General features: G+C 36.2%; 1 protein-coding gene across 7 annotated transcripts in view; it reads right to left on the reverse strand.

The window, feature by feature from the left end:
• Positions 1-27,507, reverse strand: part of BANK1 (B cell scaffold protein with ankyrin repeats 1) — a 546,413-nt gene that overhangs the window by 183,153 nt on the left and 335,753 nt on the right. For all 7 annotated transcript variants that reach the window (XR_014813316.1, XR_014813317.1, XR_014813318.1 and 4 more), the window contains 2 exons: positions 21,427-21,566; positions 262-367 (listed from right to left, as the gene is read on the reverse strand). Coding sequence is in view for 4 of the 7 variants with exons in the window: in XM_084973318.1 (XP_084829444.1) it covers positions 262-367; positions 21,427-21,566 (246 nt within the window). In the remaining 3 variants the exon portion in view is untranslated. The remainder of the gene's footprint in view (positions 1-261; positions 368-21,426; positions 21,567-27,507) is intronic.

Consider the following 27,507-nt stretch of genomic DNA (forward strand, 5'->3'; position numbering starts at 1 on the left):
CTGGCGTAGGTTGGCAGCTACAGCTCCGATTACGCCCCTAGCCTGGGAACCTCCATATGCGGCGGAAAGCGGCCTTAGAAAAAGCAAAAAGACAAAACAAAAACAAAACAAAACAAAACAAAAATCATCTCTCACTAGGGATGGGAATTGTCTAAAATATTCCATCAGCAATGCAATATTCTCTGCTATAATATTTATTAAATAGTTACATATAGTGAAATGTGACATAGAGAATAATTGATGTAGTTGGAAAATACTCACATTCCTTTTGAGGGTGGATTTCAGTTTGGAATGGTCGGAATTCATAATGTGGTATCTCATGTTTGAATGTGGATGTGAGAATATCATCAAGTCCATCAATGTCATTCTGTTTTCAAATAAAAGGGAAATTTTTTTCTTAGTTCAATTATTTACATAGGAACTCAGTGCAATAAATAAAAATTATTGACTGTAGTAAATACTGGGTAATCTTTAATAATACTTATACCTTTTTAAAAAGAATAATATAACACATTAGGCACTTGCCTAAAGCTAGTTATTAGAATAATAGAAATATGAATACAAGAATAAGTTTTTGCTTTTGGATGAGTTAATTCACTTATATACTCAGTAATTTTAGAAAAGCTTGCAGTAGGTCAATGATAAAACTGAAGTTTTTTTTAATAAAAAATTCTGTTAAAATATATGTGAAAACATTTTAATAAATGAAATAAAACTATGAGTTTGATTCTTCAACTGAAGAGTTAGAAATGGAATAATCTTAAAATAGAATATTTCATTTCTGTGTCAAAGCAAGGGAGAATGTTCATCTTGGCCTACTTTTTTTCCCCTTCAGATATAGAGTTACCATAGATCAACTTTATTTTCCTAATCTGAGTATTTTGGAATGAGCCATGCAGAACCCACGTGTTCTACTACAATGACAAACTATTGCAAAGGCCATCATTCTTTTAAACTGTGTTTTGTGAAGCCATGGCTGGGACCAAATTGACTTGAGGCATAGGTGATTATAGCTGAGGAAGTGGGCCAGTCAACAAAGCCATGGTGTCGAGAGAGAGGTTTGCGAAACAAAAGTATCTAATCAAGACTTTTGAAATGATTTCTAAATAAAATTAGACATGTTGCCAATACTCAGTCACAGAAATTAAATTACCCGATTGAAAAAAATATTACTCTATTTTTTCACTTTTCAATAATCTGGGTGCCTGAAGTAATAAAGTGATTCAAGCCTTTCTGGATTTTCTAAAAGTCCTACTTAGAAGTACAGAGAAAGCTATATAACTATAAATATATTAAAATCCATTGAGTTAAAAAAAAAAGTACAGAGAAAGGATGAAAGTCCTTTTCTCAACTTATAGTTATGGAATGCAAAGCAAAACCCAACATTAATTGACTTAATGCCATGAACTATGTGAAGTGCTCAGCTCTGGATCATAGAAAGAGAAAGAAAGAAAGAAAGAAAGAAAGAAAGAAAGAAAGAAAGAAAGAAAGAAAGAAAGAAAGAAAGAAAGAAAGAAAGAAAGGGAGGGAGGAAGGAAGGAAGGAAGGAAGGGAAAGAAAGAGAGAAAGAAAAGAAAAAGAGGGAGAGATGTGACAAGTTTTGTCATCAAGAACAAGAAATTAAGGGTTGGAATTCCCTTGTAGGACAGCAGGTAAGGATCTGGCATTGTCACTCCAGTGGCTCAGGTCTCCATTGTAGCATGGGTTCAATCCCTGTCCTGGGAACTTGGTGTGCCACAGGTGTTAGAAAAAAGGAAAAAAAAAAAAAAGAAAGAAATTCAAGTTCATGCGATTGTATATGGGCAACAAATTGAGTTCTAGGTACTTCATACAAAGTCTCTATGGGTCAGACACAGTGCAGGCAAAACAGGAGGTGACTCAATTCCACAGAAGAAATGGCTAGGAAAGGCTTCATGAGAAGATGACCTAAGTTGAGACTGCTATGCACACAGGAGCTCTGGACTAAAGTCACAAGTTGCACATAGTCAGGGAGATGTCATGGCCTGGTTAAGGACTTCAGGAGTTTCCACAGACTGCAGAAGAATGAGAGAGAAGAGAGGGGACCTTGCACATCTGACCAAAAGTTTTTAATTCATCCTGTAAGCAATAAGGAGTTGTTTAAGGTTTAAAATACCTAACATGGATATGTTTATTATGGAGATTAAATTAAGCTTATTTAAATATCAGCATAACTATGACTGTTTATATGCTTGAATACTGATATTGAGTGGGACCTATTCTATAAAGTTGTGAAACTTTATATGAGTAATTATCACTCAGTCTCTTCAGGAAGTCTTTGATAGGAACAGGGAAAAACATTACTGACAATATATTTGCATATTCTTTATGCTAAAGCTCGAAAAGAATATGTTTTAGCTATAGGCCTTGACAAAGAAATTAAAAAATTACCAAAACCCTAACATCAGTTTGTAAATTTTCTTGAAAATTTGTATCAAAAGTCAAGAGAGTTCTGCATAGGCTATTATCTAGTCATTGGCATTTTTGCATAAAGAGAGAACTTACTATTTCTTTGCCAAAGTATATAAGATTTAATGACTAGAGATTAGTTTGTCATAGAGGTAATACACTTGTGTATAAATTAGGCATAAGATGACTTCTGGGATTTCTTCAGTTCTGAAATTCTGAGACATAGAGAATTCAAAAACAGCATGAATTCCCAGGAAGAATCTGAGAAGTAAAATTTCTCATAAAGAGGTACTATGATGCTTTAATATGAGAAATGCTACATTTCATATCATTGAATTTTTAAAATGAATTAACAGTGTTTTTAGGGTTAGAACAGAAACTACACTATGTAGAAAAGAACTCATTTCATTAAGAAAGAATGAAGATACCTTTAAATATTCTAGCTTATGATTACTAGTTGAATCACTTCTGTTTTCAATTTCATAAGCATGTTACTAGTATTATTCTCACATATAAATAAATGGTATAGAACACAAAACAAAGATGTGAAAAATCACAGAAATGGGTACTAAAAATTATCCCCAAAGAATTTCTCTCCCAAGGATATCCTAACTAGAAAAATCCGATTTGAGTTTTATGCTTCTTTTTAAATTTCAAGAATAAAAACAAGCATCATTTCTAAAGATTAGCATTGAAATTCAAAAATGCCATTGATTTTCCTCTCCTTTAAATAAAGTGTGCAATCCTAAGAATACTTGGTGCAACTGGTAGAAAGATTAAAATGGAGTAGTTTAATATTTGTTCAGAAAAATTTACAACCAATTTCAGATGTTAGTTATTAATGAGCAACTTGTTATAAAAATAAGAGCAGGATAAAATAATAAAATTATACTGATAATAGTGTTTGATTTTAGGAAAAATCAAATATATACAAATAATATAACCATATATACATATGCATGTACGTGAAGATCTATATCAATCAAGAATATTGGAAAAGAAAGCAGAAAAAACTAAGGTATCAAATACACATAAGTCTAATTACAAAATAATGAAGTAAATATATGACTTTTTCCAAGAGAATTTTTTTAGCGCCCTGGATGGACTGTGGAATTGATGAATGTTACTTGAAAAAGTAATTTGCATATATATTTATAGACCACAATTTTAATTAAATATGAAGATGTTATATACATATATACTTATTTATGATAAAAAACTACTATAAAGAGTATTTCTTCCTAAAAGAGAAAAAAATACATAAAATATCTATTTTAAAAGATTTGTAATTATGAACTTCTATTTCCCGGAGATGGAGTAGTTATACTTCCTCCTTTTCTTCTCTTTAAATACAACTAGTATATTGAGATTTTAATATAAAATCATTTACTATACCAAGAACCAGAAAGATCTCTTCCCTGAATGAAAAAAGTCAATCAATAAACGCCAACACCAGATGAGAAAAATTTTATAATTAATCAGACTTTTAAACAGCCATAAGAAAAATGCTTCAATCAGCAACTACAATATTCTTGAAATAAATAAAAAGTAAAAGCTTCAGAAAGGAAAATGAAGGTATAAAAAACAACCAATTAGAAATTTTTGAACTGAAAAATACAATAATCAAAATAGAACCTCAGTGCATGGGCTCAACAGCAGAATGGAAAGGACAGAGGAAAGAATCAGTTACCTTAAAAATAGAACAATAAAAAAATGCTCAATTCATACAACAGAGAGAAAATAGACTAAAAATATAAATGGAATGTGAGGTGCCTGTGAAATTATAACAAAAGATTTAACATTCATGTAATTAGAGTCCCAGAGGAGAGGGGAAAGTGGATATGGATGAAAAAATACAGAGAAATAATGAATGAAAAATCCTGAACTGAGCAAAAGGCAAACCTATGGATTCAAGAAACTGAGCAAACCACAAACAGGTTAATAAACCCAATGAATTCCATGCCAAGAGACATTATAATTATGCTTCTGTAAATTAAAGACAAAAATGTTTGAAATAAGTAGGAGAAAAATGAAACCTTAAAAAATAATTAGAAACACAGTCATAACCAAAGGTACCATTCTCAGATGAAGGAAAACAGGAAATTTGTCACCCCCAGATGCACCCTAAAAGAATGAGGAAGTTCAGCCTGTGGGTCAGTGGTTAACGAACCCAACTCGAACTCATGAGGATTCGAGTCCCATCCCTGGCCTCGCTTAGTGGGTTGAGTATCTGGCATTACTGTGAACTGTGTTGTAGGGTAGGTCGCAGACATGGCTTGGATTCTGCATTGCTGTGGCTGTAGTGTAGCCTTGCAGCTCTGATTCAACCCCCGGCCTGGGAACTTCCATATGACTCTGCTGCATGTGCTGCCCTAAAAAACAAACAAACAAATAAATAAATAAAAGAATGAATAAACAAGCTCCTTAAACAGTAAGGGTATGACAAAAGAAAGAATAATGGAACTGGGATAAGGAAAAAAGAACACAGTAAGGTAAAAAATGCAGGTAAATACAATAGGCTTTCCTTCTCTTGAGTTTTCTAAGTTACGTTTGATGGCTAAAGCAAAAGTTACAGTACCTTCTAATGTGATTCTAAATGTATGTAGATGGAATATCTAAGGCAATTTATATAAATGGGGGGATGAGTAGAGGAAAGGAAAAATTTTTAAGTTTTATTGGAGTATAGTTAATTTACAAGGCTGTGATAATTTCTGTCATACAACAAAGCGACCCAGACATACACATACACATATCCAGTCTCTCTCAGATTCTTTTCCCACATAGATAATAGCATATTGGATAGAGTTCTCTGTGCTATACAGCAGGTCCACACTGGCCAAGAGTTCCATATATCTCAGTGTGCATATGTCAATCCCTAAAACCCAGTCTCTCTCTTTTCTTTTCTTTTCTTTTTTTTTTTTTTTTGGTCTTTTTTTGCCATTTTCTCGCGGCATATGGAGGTTCCCAGGCTAGGGGTTAAATCAGAGCTGTAGCCACCGGCCTACGCCAGAGCCACAGCAACGCAGGATCCAAGCCTTTTCTGCAACCTACACCACAGCTCACGGCAACGCCAGATTGTTAACCCACTGAGCAAGGCCAGGGATCGAACCCGCAACCTCATGGTTCCTAGTCAGATTCGTTAACCACTGCGCCACGATGGGAACTCCAAACCCAGTCTCTCTTTAAATCTTCTATTTTTTTGTTCAGTTTTTCTTCTAATTTATCAATCCTTGCGTCCAGTTTTTTCCCCCAGGATTATCTTTACTATCATTTTTCTAAAGTCTTTTTCTTGGAGGCTGCTAATGTCCATTTCATTTAGTTGTTTTTCTGGAGTTTTCTCCAGTTCCCTCATCTGGCTTATATTTCTCTGCCTTTTCATTTTGTATAGGCTTTCGTCTGTTCTCCCTTTTGTGGGCTAGAAGGTTATAGCCTCTTTTGCTTCTGGTGTCTGTCCCCTTGTGGGGGAAGTTGATACAAGGGCTTATTACAGGATTTCTGATGGGAGGGACTAGTGCCTACCAACTGGTAGGTGGAGCTAAGTCTTGTCCCTCCAGTGGGTGGGGCTTTGTCTCTGGGTGTGATTAGGGGCAGCAGTGTGCCTAAAAGGACTTTAGGCAGTCTCTTTGCTGATGGGTGGGGCTGTGTTCCCACTCTGTTTGTTGGTTACCCTGGGGCTTCTCAGCCCTGATGGGTAGTTGTCAGATTTTTCCAAAATGGTAGCCTCCAGGGGAGCTCATGATGATGAATATTCCCAGGACCTCTGTCTGTAATGCTCTGCCCCCACAAGGAGCCACAGTTGCCCCCTGCTTTCCTAGGATTCCCTCCAAGACCCACAGGTAGGTCTGACCCAGGCTCTCCTGGAGTCCCTGCTTTGCCCTGGGATCCAGTACACATGGAATCCCATCTGTGTCCTCCAAGAGTAGAGTCTCTGTTTCCCCCAGTCCTGTGGAGCTCCTGCACACACATACCCACATTGGCCTTTAATGCCAAATGCTCTGGGGGCTCCTTCTCCCAATGTCAGGCCCCCAGGCTGGGGAACCTGATGTGTAGTTCAGAACTCTCACTCCTGTGGGAGAGCCTCTATGATATAGTTATTTTCCAGTCTGTGTGTCACCTACCCGGCAGGTATGGGATTGTATCATGAAAGCACCCCTCCTACCATCTCAATGTGGCTTCTTTGTTCTTGTGTGTAGGATATCTTTTTTGGTAGTTTCTAGTCTATTTTATTGATGGTTGTTCAGTGGTTAGTTGTAATTTTGGTATTTTCATGAGAGAAAATGAGTTTAAGTCCTTATACTCCATCATCTTGTACCAATCTCTGAGATGTGAGATTTCAATACTTCACTCAAGTGATCCATTATGAACATAAAGAACCACTAAAAGAGATATACAAAGTGATGCACTCAAAATACCAGAGATATATCAAAGTAGAAATATTTTTAAAAAGTTTAAGTAAGATACAAGAAGATGATAAAAATAAATAAATGAAAAGTAGAGAGGAAACAAAAAACAAAACAAAAAAATAAAATGGCAGATGAAAGCCTTAACATACTAATGATTATGTTAAATGTAAATAGTCTAAACACATCAATAAAAGACAGAGATTGGTAAACATCCACCATGTTTTGGTGGATGAAAAACACGATCTAAGGAGTTTCCACCAAGGCTCAGCAGGTTAAGAACCCAACTAGTATCCATGAGTATGCAGGTTTGACCCCTGGCCTCACTCAGTGGGTTAAGGATTCACGTTGCCATGAGCTGTGCTACAGGTCGCACACGCTCAGATCTGGCATTTCTGTGGCTGTGGCATAGGCCAGCAGCTGCAGCTTTGATTTGACCCCTACCCCAGAAACTTCCATATGCCACAGGTATAGCCCTAAAAAGAAAAAAAAAAAAAGATCTAATTATTTGCTCTCTTTAAGAAACTTACTTCAAATCAGCAATATGGACAGATAAAAGTAAAAGATAATAAATATATTATGGAACCATTACAAAGGAAAGTATGAGTAGCTTACATTAATTTTAGATAAAGCAGACATTGGAACAAAGAAGATTACCAAAAAGAGAAAGAGACATTATATAATGATAAAAGGATCAATCCATTAAGACATAATAATCCGAAATGCATATGCACCAAAGCTGCAAAATTTTTCAGGTAAAAACTGACAGAACTGATAAGAGAAATAGACAAATTTATAATTACAGTTAACACATAGATACCTCTTTCAAAAACTGATATAACAAGTGGACAGAAAATCAACAAGAATGTAGAAAAAACTCAACACACCATGATGCAATGATCTTACCAATAAGAAACTAAGCAATTTTTTAGAACATTCTATTCAACAAAAGCAGAATATATATATTCTCTCCAAGTGCCTATGAAACAGAAACGATGACAGACCATATCTGGATTATAAATAAATGTCAACAAATTTTGGGAAAGTCTCAAAATATTTAGAAAGCAAACAACACACTTCTAAATAACCCTGAAATGAGGAATAAACCTCTGTTTACAAAACAGAAACAGGAGTTCCTGTCATGGCTCTGTGGTTAACGAATCCGACTAGGAAACATGAGGTTGCAGGTTCGATCCCTGGCCTCACTCAGTGGGTTGAGGATCCGGCATTGCTCTGAGCTGTGGTGTAGGTCGCAGACATGGCTCAGATCCTGTGGTGCTGTGGCTCTGGTGTAGGCTGGTGGCTACAGCTCTGATTCGACCCCTAGCCTGGGAACCTCCATATGCCACGGAGCGGCCAAAGAAATAGCAAAAAAGACAAAACAAGCAAACAAACAAACAAACAAAACAGAAACAAACTTAAGGACTTCAAAAGCAAACTTATGGTTACCCAAGGGGAAAAGTTGGGGGGAAGGGATAAATTGGGAATTGAGGACTGACATATACACACTACTATATATAGAATAGATAGGTAGCAAGGACCTACTGTATAGATAACACAGGGAATTCCGCACAAGTTTCTGTAGTAACCTAGATGGGAAGAGAATCTGAAAAAGAGTGGATGTGTATATGTGTATGGCTGAATCGCTTTGCTGTACACCTGAAACTAACACAACATTGCAAATCAATAATACTCCAATAAAAATTTTAAAAATACAAAGCAGAAAAAAGAAGAGATTCATTACACAAAGCTGAATTCCTTGAGAGGAATACCCATTCCCACAGTAGCATTCCTTCAAAGTTTGATTGACCTTTCTTGAATGAGAGGTGTGAACATTTTTTGCAGATGATAATAGCACTGAGAGATTGTCCTTAAAAGGATTTTAGGGTATTGTAATGTAAGAAGCTTGAAGATAACTTCAGGCACATGGAGTGATGTGAAAGGGTGTACCTTGTAGGCGTCGGGATCAATGTATACAATGAAATAGACTCAAAGAATTTCAAGTAGTAATACCAACTACCACATATTAAGCACTTCAAATGTGCTAGGTTTTATATAATTTATCACTAATGTTTATAACATTCCTGAATGGTAGTTTTTTTTAATGCCTATTCTTATATATGTTGTAATCATGATACAAAAAAAAAAAAAATCAGTTAACCCCAAATTGCAGAGCTCATAAGTAGTATAATAAGGATTTTAACTTCACATTCTAAACACACTGCATTTCATACTTTATTCTAGTCCTGGAGGGAAAAATAAAATCTGAAACAGTATTTAGAAAAATAAAGAATAAATTATGGTCCTGTGGTTTCTAAATGGACACTATAGTGTCCACACCCATGTTTACCCAAAACATCATATTCATGTTTAACCAAAAGAGGGAAGAGGTGGGCGTACAGGGAGGGGAAAGATGGGAAGGTGGCTACCGCCAGTCAGATCTATAGTTTTCTTTTTGTAAGCAGAAAAGCAAAAGCTCTCTAGAGCTTAGTCTCATTGTCTAAAACTGAGCATCTCTACCTGCATGGGTGGTTCAAAATGTGAGAATCTGGCTTTCCCAGCTTCTACAATAGAAGTAGGCAGGAAAAGGGTTTTTCAGTATTGCTGTTGGGTGAAGAAACTTTGTAAGGCTGGCCACAGAATATGAAGTTAATTCTTTCAAATCTGGTAGAGAGAAAGAATCTTGATTGACAAGAGAAGTGATTTCCGTGAAATAACCATAGGAGGGTTGTACATGTTCCTAAAGGAGACAAAATCCATTAAACAGCTGCAGCATTTTCCTCTGTACCTTTAGGTATCTAAAAGGCAAGCCAATGACTGAGCTAAAAACATCTCGTTTTTCTTACTATAATAAATTGTTATGCTTATTTAAGTTTCACTAGTAAAAGGAAAAAAAGTCACTTCATTTGTTCCATTGTTCATAATGTGTGCTGTGAAACCAAGCCAAAACAGCCATTTAAAGGAGAATTTGATGCATAGTTTACATAATATATCTTAAACAAAACTTTCTCCTACAGCTTATAAAGAGAATGATAGGTCAAAGAGCAGAGCAAATACTTCTTAGGGTTATAAAAAGCCTTTACTTTTTCACTTTATGAGTATTCAAGCAGTTAATGTAAAAGAATAATCTAAATACATAATTGGCCTAAGATGTAATTGCTATTTTGGTTGAATTAATTTTTCTAAGTTTTGAATGGCTCAGTTTTCAGAATCTCAACACGTTCGTGATTACATATGCAAAAATAAATATAAGAATATAAAACAATGCAATTTAACATTTCCTTCAAATATCTTATATTTATTATTGATTAGGTATTCATATAGTTGTAGAATCTCTTTAAATAACTTAAAAGCAATTATAGTAATAAAATAGGTTTTGAGATCTGAGTAACCTATGTTGACATGTTGGCTTGAGGACTCATCAGCTGTGGACCTTAACGACACTTACCTGACAGAATTATTTAGAAGTGTAAATGAGTCAATATGAAAAATCTCTAGTAAACATGAATTCTCTTTTCTCTGTATAATATGATGTGAACCCTCAGTTACAACAACTCACAAAGTGTAATCACTGTGATTTAGGAAAGTGCACAGGTCTATTAATGAGGAGATTTGACTCCCCAAACTGGTATTTGTACTGACTGAAAAATAATTTTGTTTTTTCTTTTTAAATTCTTAAATTAAGTAATGCATATCTTTAAAATTAACTAGAATGTAAGTTTTATATTGCAATACAGAGAACCAAAATGCCAGTGGCTTTGAAAAGAAAAGAAAAAAGAAAAGAAAAGAAAAGAAAAGAAACCCATTTCTCTTTATCATAAAAGTCTAGGATTAGGCAGTCCAGGGTTGGTGCTCTGGCTTACCGATTCAGGGATCCAGGCTATATTGTGTTGCACTACTATATATGGTTTTAAGGGTTCTAGATGGTTCACCCATCATTCCTTTGTTGGCCTTGCAGCCAAATGAAAAAGTCAGAGAGGGGTAGAGCATGATCATATCCTTCTTTAAGAAATGGTCAGAAATCTGTGTAAATCACTTCAACTGACATGCCACTGGCCATCAGTTAGTTATATGGCTTCATCTAGCTGCAGGGATCAGGAAGTGCAACAACGACCTGGGTGGTCCCATGCCTGGATAAATGTTATATTACCATGTAAGAAAGGAAAACGAAATACTGGGGAACCACGAGAAGTTTCTGTCATCTCCATCAATCATACAGAATGCATAAACATTGTAATCATGTAAAGGCAAGTGTAAAAAAAGAAAAACACTCTTCCAAACCACTGATTGAAGATTGACTGTGCTGAATTTTTCAACTTGACACTCCCCTCACATAATGTCAAAAAGTCTCAAAACTTTAATTTGACTGAATGTGAACAGACCCATTAATGGAGATATTTAATGGCACGTACAATGAAATGAACGAAGAAACAAAAAACCGTTTTTCTATGGCAGGTGAGAAAGACAAGAACCATGTCTTTTCTCACCCTTACCTCTCTTTAGAAATCATTTTGTAACAATTTACTGTTAAATAGGTAATAAGTGAGTTTTAAAACAAATACTGCACTAGCATATTCAAGGAAATGTCTTTCCAAAAAAACCTTCTCTAAATGATGCCATGATTTTCTGAAAATTTTGGAAATTATTCTTTTGGGTTGTTTTATTGCTAGTTTCCAGGATAGGCAGTAAAATTAATCTCATTGTTTTATATTCATTTGATTTTTTTTTTCCTTTGTTGTCCTTTACTTCTTTACCTGCTGCTTTAGTCAAAAGCAGCATTGCTTCAGCCAAAAGCAGCACTGCTTCAGCCAATAACTCTCTCAAAAAGGGCTGTGCCTATGCCATTGGGAAGCCAGTGGCTGTTGGAACAAGGGACTCTGGTGGATGGATCTTTTGAGGCTGGGTGAGAAATTTAATGTATAAAATTCTTTCACCCAACAAAATATGGATTGAGCAACTAAGTGTGGTTCTGGAGATGGAAGAGGGATCCAAAAAGATAGCATTTCTGTCCCACTGACCTTGGAGTCTAAGGCAAGGAAGATAATGAGAGGTACTTTGAGAAATACCATGTATAGAGATGTCAAATGAGAATGTGATTAGTATTACAAAGAGATACACAGGGAGATGTATGGGTCAGGGAAGGCTCCACTGAAGAGATGCTGTAATTAAAATTTGGAGGATGGGAGTTCTTGCTGTGGTGCAATGGGATCAGAGGCTTCTCTGGAGTGCTTGGATGCATGTTTGACCCCTGGCCTGGCACAGTGGGTTAAGGATCTGCCATTGCCGCAGCTGTGGCATAGACCACAGCTGGGTCTCGGATCTGATTCCTGGTCCAGAAATTCCATATGCTGCAGGGCAGCCAAAAATGAAAAATAAGTAAAAAAATAAAATATGGAGAATGAGTTAGAATTAACTAGATGAAAACAGTGTTATGTAAGAGGAATGAGAAGAGGGTCTCAGTTAGAGACAGGAGCATATAGGAAGGACTGGTAGCAGGAAATTATGAACTAAAGCTCAGGACCTAAAACAGACCAGTGTTTCTGGAATACAGAAGTAAGAGAAGATTAAGATTAAGTTGAAGAGAAAGCAGGGACAGTGACTTCAAGGTCATCTTGTCCATGTTTAAGATTTTTTTAATCCATACAACAACTGAACTCTATATTAAAGTGTTTCAGCAGTAAAACTATATGCTGAAGTCTTTATTTTTAAAATAACTTCACAGACCAGGGGCTTGAGATAAGTAGGGTGTGTAAAGGATCTACAGTAGGGGACCAGTTAGGAGGGTAGCCTAGTGGCAGAGGCCAGGGAAAAAGCAATGGACTAAAGTGTTAGAATTGGAGAGATGTGGAGAGAAGTGAACAGTATTTATTAAGTTAAACTGATAGGCTTAGTAATGGATTGTATTTATTTGTCAAAGGAGTACAAAGTATACGAAGACTCATTTCTGGCTTTATTAAAGTATTTGGTTTACAATGTTATGCTAATTTCTACTGTACAACAAAGGACTTAGTTATACACATATATACATTCTTCTTTTTTAATATTATTTTCCATCATGGTCTATTCCAGGAGGTTGGATATTGTTCCCTGTGCTACACATTAGGACTTCATTGTCTATGTAGTAGTTTCTGTCTCTCCTCTCTCCTCCTTAGCAACCACACGTCTGTTCTCTATGTCTGTGAGTCTGTTTCTGCTGTGTAAATAGGTTCATTTGTACCATATTTTAGATTCCACAAAAATGTGATATATGTTTGTCTTTCTCTTTCTGACTTAGGTCACACAGTATGAAAATCTCTAGTTGCTTCCATGTTGCTGTGAATGACATTATTTTGTTATTTTTTATGGCTACTTAGTATTTCATCATGTACATATACTACATCTTCTTAATCTATTCATCTGCTAATGGACATTTAGGTTGTTTTCACATCTTGGCTATTGCAAATAGTGCTGCAATGAATACTGGGGTGCATATGTCCCTTTGAATCACTGTTTTGTCTGGGTATATGCCCAGCAGTACGACTGCTGGATCATATGATAATTCGATTTTTAGTTTCCTGAGGCACATCCATACTCTTTTCCATAGTGGTTGCATTGACCTTCATTCCCACTAACAGTGTAGGAAGGTTTCCTTTTCTCCACACCCTCTCCAGCATTTGTTACCTATAGACATTTTATTTATTTATTTATTTTTTGGTCTTTTTGCTATTTCTTGGGCCACTCCCGCGGCATATGGAGGTTCCCAGACTAGGGGTCGAGTCGGAGCTGTAGCCACCGGCCTACGCCAGAGCCACAGCAACGCGGGATCCGAGCCGCGTCTGCAACCTACACCACAGCTCATGGCAACGCCGGATGGTTAACCCACTGAGCAAAGGCAGGGATCGAACCCGCAACCTCATGGTTCCTAGTCGGATTCGTTAACCACTCCGCCACCACGGGAACTCCTATGGACATTTTAATGATGGCCATTCTGACTAGTGTGAGGTGGTACCTCATGTTTCTGGCTTTCAAACTAGATTGATGATGATGCATTTCATGAGTCAGAGAACAGTGAAAGACGGGCGTAAAGGAAATCCACATTTGGAGTATATCCCGTAAGTCAATGAGGTAACTTGGAGAGAAAATATCTATCAAAAAAAGAAGGGTGTCTAAGAATCAATACTGGATAGATGTGAAACTTCACTTTCTCAATCTATAAAGAAGACATTGCAAAACTTATTGAGAAGGAAAAGGATATAGGAAGAAAACCAGAAACATACATCTTCATGGAAGCTAAAGAAAAAATTTATATCGAGAAAGTGAGTTTGGTCAATGATGTTAATTGCTGCTGAAAAATCAAGTTAAATTGAATGACAAAAAATGCTTATTGGATTTGTTGGGAGGGACTTGAGCCTAACCGATATACATGTGTTTGTATGTTGGTACTTAATAAGGTTGATAAGACTAAATGGCTCACCTCAGGGGGCGGAGGGGGGGAAATAGATTCTCAGAAGCTCAATTTTCTTTGTCAAAGATTTCTTTTGCTTCATTTCCTGTGTCAATACAGTTTAGTGTAGAAACATATTTCATGAATGCTAAACACAATTTAGACTTCCTAAATTATATTCCACTTTATCTTATTGTTGATAACGAAAAACATTATTAGCAAAGAGACTCACAGGAATGCATAATGACTTTTAGAAAATGCAAACACATTTTTGCCACAAGATTTTTTTAGTTTTCTAATTTCTAAAGGGTTATTGATGATTTGAGGTTTGTTCCTATTGGAGGCAGATTCTCTAATTTCCTCTAATTATCTTATTATGAACAATAGCTATGAAGGAACATCCTTAACTGTGTTTGACTTGTCCTTTGTTTTCCAGACTTGTTTAAAAATATTTCTTATGGTAGAAGATCTGAATTCTGTGAAGAACTAGGTAACAATAGCAGAAGGCTGCACTTGGATAGGGTTGGTTAGAGGTAGCACTCACACCAGCACACAGGCATCCTCTGCAAAGGGCAGCCAAAGCCAGCCTCAGTGATGAGATGAGAGGGGGATGTAAGACACAAGAGAGATGCTTTAGTTTGGGAGAAACGAAAAGGGAGGAAGTATTTCTTTCCACTGACTGAGCAGAAACTATAAATTAAGAAGTCATTAATAAAATGCATTCTAAATAGCAGCTAAACATAAGCTAAAACATATGGAACCAATAACTATGAAAATGGACTGACACGGCCCGTAAGATAAAGAATTGTAGAGAAACAGCAGTATAGTTGTGTTAATAGCTAAGTACCTGTACTCAGAAATATTTATCCTTTTCTTATAACAGCTGATGTACCTGCTGTTAAAGTTAACTAATTTATTTATTTTTCTCTAAATAAATGGATGAGTGTGCCAAGTGGTATGTTCCTGTTTTAGTCAATGATCTGTAACTGAGGTGAATATATCATTAAGTCTGAACTACCCTAATTAGGCATCTTTAACCACTGCTTGACCATTACCATAAGTAAAAACATAACACAATGGAAATATAACTTGTTTTATCAGTAAAATATGAGTTTCAATAGATATGACTTATTCTTCTTGGTCCACCCTAATTAGGAACAAAAACAGTATTGAAAATGAATCCAGAAATAAATCTCTAAATTTCCTTTTACTTGACTGATGACAAATCCTTTCATCAGAAATATAAAGCAAGAAATAATACTGATCAAAGGTACATGAAACTCAAATCATTTCCTTCTTCTCTGGGGGAAAATTAGGAATGAGTACAAATAAGACGGAAATAAAGGCGACACGTTGGGCGCATGCATTTGCAAGTCAATCCTCCTTAAGGGAGAAGGGTAAAAATTCCCAATCTAAGTATTTCTTCTTGGCGTACAATCATAGAATTTGAGGTAGAAGTGACCTTGGAGATCATATACTCTAGCTTTTGTTCACATGAGGAAATTCCTTTGGCACTAAGGAAAATGAGCTCGCATGAAGTGATTGCTGGTTTGGTAAAAGAATCCAACTTCCACCCCTGCCCTGTCTATCCAGGACTACTTCTCTCATGCCACACTTCCCTTTTCCACTCAGGAAAAGGAAAGATAATAAGCAGCCTTTTGGAAGAGTGGTAAGATCTTAGGCATTTTTGAGTAGTAAACAATGCCTCAATATTCTAAAGAAAGGCAAGACTGGCATCAGGAATTTTACAGCTGTTAAAGGCAGTAGTGAAGTACTAACACAGAGTTCATGACTAAGTTCATGGCACGAATTCTTCACTTTTCTAGTATCACAAACCTCTGTGAGTTCCTTACTTTCATAAACATCAGATTCATTTATTCTATTTTATAAATAACAGTGTATCTTAAAAGTGCTGTTTTCATTTCTCTATCTTATTTACATACTTATACTATAGTTTTTCACTTATTTTTTCAAATAGCACTTGGGGGAAAAAGCAATCACCATTTTCCCATTTGTAAACAATAAGTACCAGTTGCATCATCTATATCAGGAACAAATTATGTGAAGAAATTGGGTGTGTGAAGATGAAAATCACAATGCCCATGCCTTAAAAAAGGGACAGGGAAGAGTCAGTGGCGTAATGTGTTCTAAAAGAGGCAGTGATCCTGGGTGGCTAGAACATCGGAAACATGGAGACAGTTAAGGAGACAAGCAGGCATGAGAGATAGGAGCTAGTGCTGGAAAAGATTTGTGACCCTGAAGCCTTGTGTGGCCATCAACCTACTAAAGGATGTGAGGACCTAAAAAAAAGCTCAAAAAGGCCTGGGAGCTTCCACTTTCTCTCGGTATAAAGAATCTCCTGAAGAATTCTCTAAGGGAGATAACCACTCATGCTTGAGCTTTTGCTTAATGAAAAAACCAACCTTTAAGGGAACTAAAAAAACCTGGGGGAGGAGTTCCCATCGTGGCGCAGTGGTTAACGAATCCGACTAGGAACCATGAGGTTGCGGGTTCGGTCCCTGCCCTTGCTCAGTGGGTCAACGATCCGGCGTTGCCCTGAGCTGTGGTGTAGGGTTGCAGACGCGGCTCGGATCCCGTGTTGCTGTGGCTCTGGCGTAGGCTGGTGGCTACAGCTCCGATTCGACCCCTAGCCTGGCAACCTCCATATGCCGTGGGAGCAGCCCAAAGACATAGCAAAAAGACAAAAACAAAACAAAACAAAACAAAAAAACAAAAACCTGGGAAGTTCTTCGTGATATGAGGGTTCCCTTCGTCCATACCTTCCCTCACCCCAACCTCATCTGGCTTCACGCTATATTAAATATTTGCAAGCAGTAAACCAAAGATTGAATAATCTTATACAACTTAATAAAAATTGGAAATGAAGTGTACCTAAAATAGGATTACAATAGGTATAAAGTAAAACATTTAAGATGATAAATACATGCAACACAAAGGTACCTTTTTACCAATAAGAAATATGACTAATAAAAATTATTTACCATTTTAAAAATTCTTTTAATAGGATCCTAATGCTTTGATCAATAATTGCTGTTATTTTGGCACTCTGACCTAAGTTGATTTTTATACTGTTCCTATACAAAGTTGACTCTATTGTGGCCCTTAGACACTTTTGTAAGATGGAAGATTCAAAGGTTTTAATTATTGCAGTTAAATAGGAGTTACCAGTTTTTCTAACACTAGCACTTGAATTCTAATTATCTTCTCAAATCAGGCTTTTGATTTTTTCATTTGATGCTCTCACTGTTCTAGTTGATGCTCTGGAAATTGTACCTCTATGAAGCTATGTGCTGGGGCTTAGTATCAATCCAAAAAAGATGAAATGATTTAGGAAACAGATAATTAAGATGGTTTAGGTGAAGTCTTAAAAAATCTAATAGACATCATTAAAAATAACTAAGAAAACCCAAATTTCTCATCATTTATATACTAAAATCCACAGAATGGTCATTTTGCTACATTCCCTCCTATTTAAATGATAATAGAGGGAGTTCCTATTGTGGCTCAGCGATAATGAACCTGACTAGTATCTATAAGGATGCAGGTTCAATTCCTGGCCTTGCTCAGGTTAAGGATCCGGTATTGCTGTGAGCCATGGTGTAGGTTGCAGACACGGCTCGAGTCCTGTGTTTCTGTGGCTGTGGTGTAGGCCGGGAGCTGCAGCTCTGATTCAATCCCTAGACTGGGAACTTGCATAGGCCATGCGTGTGGCCCTAAAAAGCCCCCCCCCCCAAAAAAAAGAAAAAAAGAAAGAGCTATAGAAAATCTCATTAAAAATTTGAGGATTATTGAAAAGTAAAATCTACAGATTTCTCACTATTGTTCATTTTCTCAAATTTATGGAATATTCATGTTATTAAATGTCCAATTGCGTTTAAATGATTATAGGATATCCCTTTAATTTTAAGGATTAAATACATCTACCATTACAATTTACAGAAAACTCAGGATAACTCTTATAGCATGCTATTTCAGCTAAGTGGGTAGAATATTTTTTTAAAAAAAACCCTGACATCTGCTTGTATATGTCCTTACAAATACACAATAACATGTGAATAAAATTACATTGTACTCTGTTCTTTGAATAGAGATGTTCAGTGGACTATTTGCAAAATATCCAAACTTCCCAATTAAAGCAGTAGAGAAGCCCATTAAAAGAATAATTCCCAAAATGTTGTATGCTGGAGAGGAAAAGCACAGCTTTTTATACAACTTTTAAAATGCAACTTAGATGAGGGCAAAGCTAAATGTCACAAGAAAACAATCAATGCCAACAAAGAGAGGCAAGTAACCCTAAAACACACCAAGGTTCCTTGTGTCCCTGCAGCTCCTCTTTCATCAAGGGTGAAGTTCACTATCTCTGGGAACTCATGGTAGGAATAAGTCATGGGTTCAGATGCCAGTGGATGAGAAGAATCCCATATCACTCCTGGTCCAAGACGTGATGGAGACTGACTGAACTGCAGTCTTTTCCTTCTGTCAGGATGGTGATGGGATAGCCTGGTCTGGTCTGAGATCTCAATTGCAGAATTTGTTTGATCTAATTCCACAGGACATCTACGTCCCCTCATGACAACAGCAAAACTTCTAACCCTATCTTAAATTGTATACGGTAAACCTAATCTCTTAATGACTCTTACCAAACAGTAGCCTGCTGTCACCAACTTAGAATAACTTTACCTCTCAGGACTCAAACCTCAGGTTTAAAGTGGCTCTTTTCTGACAGTAAAAGCCTGATGCAAGCTGTGACTGCCCAACCTTCTTCCTCTCACTAGGCACCAGGGTTTAATGGAGGGGAGAAACTCATCCTTACCTCTCATTTCTGACACTGAGGGTAAAAATGAAATAGCATTTTCTAGTTATCTAAAAACCAAATTATGCATATATACATATGACTGGGTCACTTCAATGTACAGCAGAAATTGACAGGACATTGCAAATCAACTATACTTTAATAAAAAACTTTAAGAAATGATTGTGCTAGCTAAAACAAATGAAATTAAAGAAATGAAAACTATGCCAAGAAAGTCTCTATTCATTCAAAACTGCAGACAAAATCATGACTTGCATATTACAACATCCTGAAAAGCTGTCCAAGAGTCATAAATTACATTTAATTTTCGGTACAGAAGATTTATTTTCTTCTACCCCAAGCAAAACCAACACAAAAATGTGTTTGGGGGACTACTTTACTTCTGTGCTTACTGAATACTGAATGCAATATATCACTTTTATTAGTCTTTTTGTAATGAATAAAGTTTTTAAAGTAGAGGATAAAGTAGATGTGTCACAGGAAAATGTAACAATCTGTATTTCAAGCTATTACTTTTGTTCTTGCTTTGCAATTATAATATAGACATTTTGTCAAATGTCCTCAGACTCCTCAGTTTGACAAATGGTATTTTACTGTGTCCTCCTTTTCTAAGACATTTTTACCTTTTCCATTGTTCTAAAACATATCATTCATGAAGGAGAACTCTAATAGAAAAATGTGTCACACAAAATAAATAACAAAGCCTCCAATTCCAAACTAGTTTAAACAATAAGGCTTCACAACCACCTGTCAACATCACTATCTTTGGTTTTGTTACAAGTTTAATGGAGTGTTTTGTGGTAAATCTGAAGACTGCATGTTCAATTTGACTTTCTTTGCCTCAACTCTATTCTACCTTCCTCCTTCCCGAGAAAAAGAAAACAAACAAAACAAACAAACAAAAAACAAGGACATTAGGCAAGCTTATGATTCTAATTATCAAGTAGCTAGTAAAAGAAATGGCATTCCCTTCACTCTGAAAATCTGAAAATGTCATGGAATAAGCACATAAAGGGTAAAGGTTCCATATTAGGCAAGCTTTCTCTCTACCGAAACTGGCTCAGGTAACATAAACAAAAAAAAAAATGCAGAAATTAACTAATGGCTTAAGATTAATCAAAATGCAATTGTTCCATTCTAAGTCCCTGAGGGCAGGGCACTCACATTATCCACTGTTCCCTGGAAAATGTCCCAACCCAGGCCTTGGAGAGGACTAGAAAGTCCTCCCTCATCCAGCCATCGCCACTGAGTTGATACTTTGTCACACTAAGAAAAAACCTGAAAATACCTCCACATAGTTCCCAGAAAAGTTTAGCCTTTCTGGATTTTTTTTTTTTTTTTTTGTCTTTTTGCCTTTTCTAGGGCTGCTCCCACGGCATATGGAGGTTCCCAGGCCAGGGGTCCAATTGGAGCTGTAGCTGTCGGCCTACGCCAGAGCCACAGCAACGTGGGATCCAAGCCGAGTCTGCGACCCACACCACAGCTCATAGCAACACCGGATCCTTAACCCACTGAGCAAGGCCAGGGATCGAACCTGCAACCTCATGGTTCCTAGTCAGATTCATTAACTACTGAGCCACAATGGGAACTCCTGGAATTCTAAATAAACATGGTTAATTTAAAGCAATAGGTTTCATTATCAGACAATAGTGATAAATGACACTAAGGAAATCATACACGTAGCTTGGAAATTTCCTCGTGAAAATAACAATTTCTTGGTTAACACCACACATTCCCTTTTTGGTGGTATTCTTGGTCTGTCTGACTCCTTAACCTCAAAGTTTCTTTTATCTTGTATTGCCCACATCTGGATGAAGAGGAGACTCATTTTTTTTTTAAAGAGTCTTTTTAAATCCTTTTGTCTTTTTGTTGGTTCTGCAACAGCTTAAAATGAGCCCACCACAACAGGCATTTTGTAATGGATAACTGTCTCCCAGTGACATTTTCAGGGATGATTTGACCTACACAAACTAATTCCTCTACATCTCTGCACCACAGAGGTCAGTTTCTTCCTTTCGCATTGATCAGTAATTCATTTTTTTTTGAAGGTCCCAAGCTAGGGGTTGAATCAGAGCCACAGCCACAGCAACGCCAGATCCGAGCCATGTCTGCAACCTATACCACAGCTCAGGGCAATGCCAGATCCTTAACATACATGAGGCCAGGGATCAAATCTGCATCCTCATGGATACTAGTTGGATTCGTTTCCACTGAGCCACCAATGGGAGCTCCAGTAATCCATTCTTATTCAACCAAAATTCAGACTCTTACCAAAGCATACATTCGTTTAACTTGCATTAGCATTTTAGCTTATTACCAGCTTCATGGAAAGATCAACTTACCTGGCACACACCATCTCCTGGACCTGCTGCTCCCAATAGGGATTCCATAGCCTTTGCTGCTGTATAGTATTTAATTTCTGCTGTGGCCTTGATGACTCCATCACAGAAGACATGGACATTGACAGAGCCAGCAGGAAAATCTTATAAAACACAAATGAGAGTTGGGAGCTGAGTATACAAATGCATGGTTCATACTATTATATGTTTTAGAGACTGTGAAGGGAGGCTTTAAGAATTCATAATAATTTTACTAACTTTTAGCACATTTTTATCCTTAGTAGTTAGAAACCACAAAACAGAAATAATGTGAGAAAAAAGAATGTATACATGTACGTGTAACTGGGTCACCATGCTGTACAGTAGAAAAGTGACAGAGCACTGTAAACCAGCTATAATGGAAAAAAATAAAAATCATTATATAAAAAAATTTACATAATCCAGAGTCATTTAAAAAAAAAAAACTGTGCTAAATTATAATAAGAGCAAAGCACTAACTCTTTCTCCCTACCTTCTAACCTCCATTTTTTGGAGTAATCTATAATCATCTCCATGTAACACTTTAGAGGTTAAAACAGTAATGTCATTCATTAAAAGGTAGGTATTTGTCATTAATCTGAGGAAGAAAGTTCCCATTGTTTACATGGACGTTTCTTAAAATGGTTTGGAGAAAGAAAGAGTAGCATTAACTGAAATTAAAGGACTTGTAATCAATTAATTACAAGGCAAAACCCTTAGAAGGCAACCCGTGCTATTTAAAACTATTTACACCCTCCCTTCATCCAAAGTCTTTTTGTGAACAACTTGTTCAAAGCAACTGATAACAGAGAATTATAAACTCTGTGGTAACATACCCAGCAAAGTTGAAGTTCCTAAGACTATTGTGCTCTCCACAAAAAAAAACACTAAAGAATCATTTCAATGGAAAAGTTACTGTGTTTTATTGTAACAAAAGTAAACAAAACTTAGCTCTTTAAATTCATTTGCAGAACACACTTTTTAAAACTTTCACTCCTTGCAACAAAGAGATTTCCCAATTTCTCCTGGAAACCTGTCACCCAAACATCTGGGGTTTGGAATAAGGCATTAGGTACAAGACCAAAGCCACCTGATGAAACACTGAATATTTAAATGTCCTTAAGGTTTAAGCATTCAATTTGACTTTTTCTCCTGAAGAGGTTATAGAAGCTCTTATGATATTGTTCAGGGAAATTTAAAGCCAACATAACAATCTTAAATTTAACATGATCAAGAAGCCAAGCCTTCTTCCTTTCATGTTGCTTGACTAAACATTTAACCAACAAAGAGAATATATGTAGAAAAGTTCTCTCTCCCAAAAGTAAGTGTCTACAGAGACTGTAAGAGAAAGCTCAAAACCCCCTGAAAGTTGTCAAGTACCTCTCATCAGTTACAGTTCTGTACGTATGGTAGCGAGGGTCCTGGAGGTACCGGTGTGAGATGAAATCAATTTTGGTAGATTTCATAAAGATGATTTTGAAAGAAAATATCAATTTTGTTTATCAGAAAAGAGATTAAGAGTTTTACAATGAGGTGCTAACCTTCTGAAAGAAAGGTGATAAAATACAAGACGTAACAGTGAGAATGTTTGCTGGGTAGTTCTTCGATGTAAAATACTTAAAAATTCTAATTTCCTTAGAATTTAACATGAGAATGAACCAGTTTATTCCTGATATCTTGAGGCATTAGTTGACTCAAATTTCTATCATTAGATCTATCAATAATGATATTGATGATATTGATTTTAGAGTAATCCTCTAAGGACATACCATTTGAAGTACTGTCTTTGCTGTATACACTTTCATATCTAGTGAATGCAACTTATTACATCAAGATCCAATTACTGTTTCTACCTATATAGCAAGAAGGATTCTTATGGAATCCTCTGGTTGGTTGGGAGACTGTCTTTTACAAGGCACTATTAAACTGGCTTTTTCTTGACCAGTACCCTGTACTGCTTGAGCATTATTTTACTTGAACTGTAGTCACTATCTACATTTTACAGCTCTTCAGTAAGAAGAAAAACCAATTAATTCAAAGACTCAGAAGGGAGGGAAAGTGAATCCTGCTATTACTATCTAGACAAAGTAGGTAAGTGAGAGTTAACATTTGAAGTACACACAAATATAGGTCAAGATCATCAAACCAAAAAAGGGTATAAGGGTCAGTTACGAAGAGAAAAAAAGGCTTATCATGAAAGGAACACATGGAATTCTTTACCTGCATCAGACCCAGAAAGACAATAAAGTACAATTACAGAGGAGCAGTGGTTAAAAAGGAGTTCTATTAAAATTTCAAATCTGAAGTTCTAAGCCATTCAAGAGACTCTGTCAACCCTCCCCGTCACCATGATTTAAGTGATCTGTCTTTCCAGGTGAGGGACAAACTAATTTATGGGACATATAACCCAAAGGTATTTCTGAATAATCAGAAATATATTCACTATTTCCATAAAAATACATACTTCACAAATCCATTAATTTAGGAGATTTTTGCTTTCTGTTTTCCTTTGTCTGAGAAACTGTCCTCCTTTATTAACCATTTTTAGCCCTTTATAACCTGGTAAACCTTAAATGAACCCACCTAAAGTTTCCGTGGGAACTGAAATCAACATAACTCTTTTGATTAGAAGTTTATTATTAAATAAATATTGGTGGTTTCAAAACTTTAGCCATGCCTAAAAATTATTATCAATTTAATATATGTAAAAATCATTTTCATGGTTAAGATATTTAGAAAAATTTCTTAACAGTTGCTATTTTTCTAAGCATGTTCAACATAATACTTAGCACATCCTAAAGTATTTTTCTTGCTCTATTAATGAAATGTGAAGTTATAATTTACATTATACAGAACATAGTTTCCTAATTAATAAAGAGATTCTATACCTTTGTGGATAAATTTTACAGTCCTTTCAACTTTTATTTATTTATTTATTTTTGTCTTTTTGCTATATCTTTGGGCCGCTCCCGAGGCATATGGAGGTTCCCAGGCTAGGGGTTGAATCGGAGCTGCAGCCACCGGCCTACGCCAGAGCCACGGCAACGCTGGATCCGAGCCGAGTCTGCAACCTACACCACAGTTCATGGCAACGCCAGATCGTTGACCCACTGAGCAAGGGCAGGGACCGAACCCGCAACCTCATGGTTCCTAGTCGGATTCGTTAACCACTGCGCCACGATGGGAACTCCCTTTCAACTTTTAATTGGTCATCCCCCTGCTGTGTAAAATATTTTTCTGCCTGAGAGGCAGGTACCAGAGGAATGCCCTCTTACTTCTGAGTTATAATTAGTTAATATCTCTAGTTTAAAGCCTTCATATGTATTTCTTTAAAGTTTTGGCATAAGCTGGGACTATAGTAACTTCAAATTCCTTTAATACAAAACAGTCCCGGTCAAACACAAACCTGTGGACACCCCTGGGAAGGTGTGGTTTTTAGAAAACAAAGTAATTATGAGTTTATCAATCTCCATAGCTGAAAGAATGAGAAGAAGGCAAAATTATAGGATATTTTGTGAAATGAAAACGTCAGATAAAGATGTGGAAGTGAGTCAGAAGAGAAGGATACCATTTAGAAAAAAGAGCATTGGAGGATTTCTTCACAGGTCACCATAAGTGTACTTTAATATAACTTTGTTTTTCTCTGAATTGTTACCAAGTTAAAAAGGAATATATAGTTAAAAAGAACATTGATATGGCATAATGTTGGGTTGAGCAGAGAAAAATCTGAGAGTTTAGAGAACTGTAAGAAGACCTCAGAGTATATGATATGCTTCAACGATGAAAGTCCATTACCACACACACATGCACTTTGACTTATAATGGCCAAGAGAAGGGCTCCAAAGAAGTAAAGAATTATAGTTGATCTTAGAGGGGTATTGGTACCCTTCTCTAACAGAGAATATTAGTTGCTCACCCCAATATTTCTTCTTCCTTTCAGAAACAGAATTCTGATTTTAATCTTTGCTAGGCACATTGCTATTCAACTGAGAAGACTAGATTTTCTATTCTTCCTTTAGCTAGACATGGTCTTGGGATTAAGTTCTGGCTAAGGAGATAGCAGCAGATCGTCTTCTAGAAACCTTAGTTTAATGAGGCCTTTTTCATTTCTTTATCTCAATGGTGTGCTGATAAATTATCCCTTGGAATGAAAAAAAAAAAAAAAGGCACTGATTTATAGTCGTTACCAATTTCTGTGGTGTAAATACTCCCACCTGATTTCAAACTACCAAAATGGGAGTTCCTGTTGTGGCGCAGCAGAAACAAATCCGACTAGGAACCATGAGGTTGCAGGTTCAATCCCTGGCCTTGCTTAGTAGGTTAAGGATCCGGCATTGCCTGTGAGCTGTGGTGTAGGTCACAGATGCAGCTTGGATTCTGCATTGCTGTGGCTCTGGCGTAGGCCCGGAGCTACAGCTCTGATTAGACCCCTAGCCTGGGAACCTCCACATGCCTTAGGTACAGCCCTCAAAAAACAAACAAACAAACAAACAAAAAACAAAAAACAAACGAAAACCTACCAAAATGTCCAGATTTGGGGATGGTTGTTTGCCCTAGAACCTTAGTTCCCCAAAGAGTTCAAGAAAAGCCATTCATTTTCAGTCTGTTCAGCCTTCTCTTGTTGTAAGAATGGGAGTGGTGAATTTCAAGCTCTTTATATCATGTAAGGGCTGAAGCCATTAATCTAAATACTGCTTTTAAAACTTTTGTTTTCATTATGTATTTATGAATAAGTACTGGATCATGGAGTTCTTGCTAGGGTTCAGAAAATTTCAAGAAACAGTGCCATGCGGCAGTAGGACTCTGGGGCCATTTCTGCTGAGGCATGTCTTATCTTTATTCCCATATGTATTCATGGAAATACCCTATAGCTTGCTACATAGCAGCCAGTATTTTGTAAGAAAATCTGTCATTAACTTAGTGAATACACCAGTTGCAAAAAAGAGTTGAAGAGGTTTAATTAGCATAGCTAGTAAGTAATGGCTTGTTTTTCTTTACTTGTTTAATTTTATTACAAATGATTTGCTGTTCAACCACATAGATACTATTATGGTTTTGCATATCTGGAAAAATATGGAATAATAGTTTTCTGCTTTTCTGAAAAACATGTGAACTTAGACATTTTATTTTTTGCACTAATCTTAGCTATTAGGAAAACTGAACCTAAAATCTTACTGCAAAAAATTTTATTTGACATTTTGATTTGCTATTTTGGAAATTTTACCTAAGTACTTCTTAATTTGCAATATTGATTTTTCTGTATTGATTTTAATCTAACTAGATTTAGTTTAACTTCTAAACTTATTAGGTAGAAATTATTGTTTATTAAATCATTTTAAAATGTGGCATAAGAAAGCAAGTGGCTCTGAAAAAAAAATTAAAAAGACAGAATTCTTTCTCATCTCACTTCTACATATACCTGTCCGTGATAGGAAGAAGTGTTTAAATGTTTATAAATACTTGGTATAGAGTCTTTCCTTTCTATAAACCAACTGTGACCTAAACTGTGCAAGGAAATCCATAGAAGTGACACATACTTAACATAAGAGAAAAGGTTTGTATTTATTTTGTAAATGAATTTCATAATAACTGCATTCTAAAAAGAAAACAAAACAGCTCAGGATGCATTTGAATACTCTTAATTTTAAATATTTTTACTGCATCTCTAAATTCATAATAAGATTGAATATCTTTGTACTTTAAAATATTTTCTGAAGTTCACATTTATAAAGTTTACCAAAGTAATTTTATTCTCTGATTGTAAAGGGACATCATAAACTCAAACACCAAGTAAAAGTCCTACATTTATATCAAAACATGCAGAAATTAATACATTAGATTTTGATTTCAGTACAATTATCATAAGTGTGGCTATTCCATCTGGAATTTTCAATCTGGTACAATTTATCATGTTGAATCGAAATTGGAATAATAATGATTAGGTTCATAAATTAAATAAGGAAAAGCGTGAAGACTGTATATAGAAATGGCATCATGATGATAAAAGAGTGAAAAAGAACTACACTTTCCAAAATGATCAAAAATATACTGGGGGCATCGCAAAAA

The sequence above is a fragment of the Sus scrofa genome, chromosome 8 (genome assembly GCF_054392235.1).
Source record: "Sus scrofa isolate SSC_HxYL_T2T_F1_AM1 chromosome 8, Sscrofa_HxYL_maternal_Yorkshire_Landrace_v2.0, whole genome shotgun sequence".
NCBI classification, from domain to species: Eukaryota; Metazoa; Chordata; class Mammalia; order Artiodactyla; family Suidae; genus Sus; species Sus scrofa.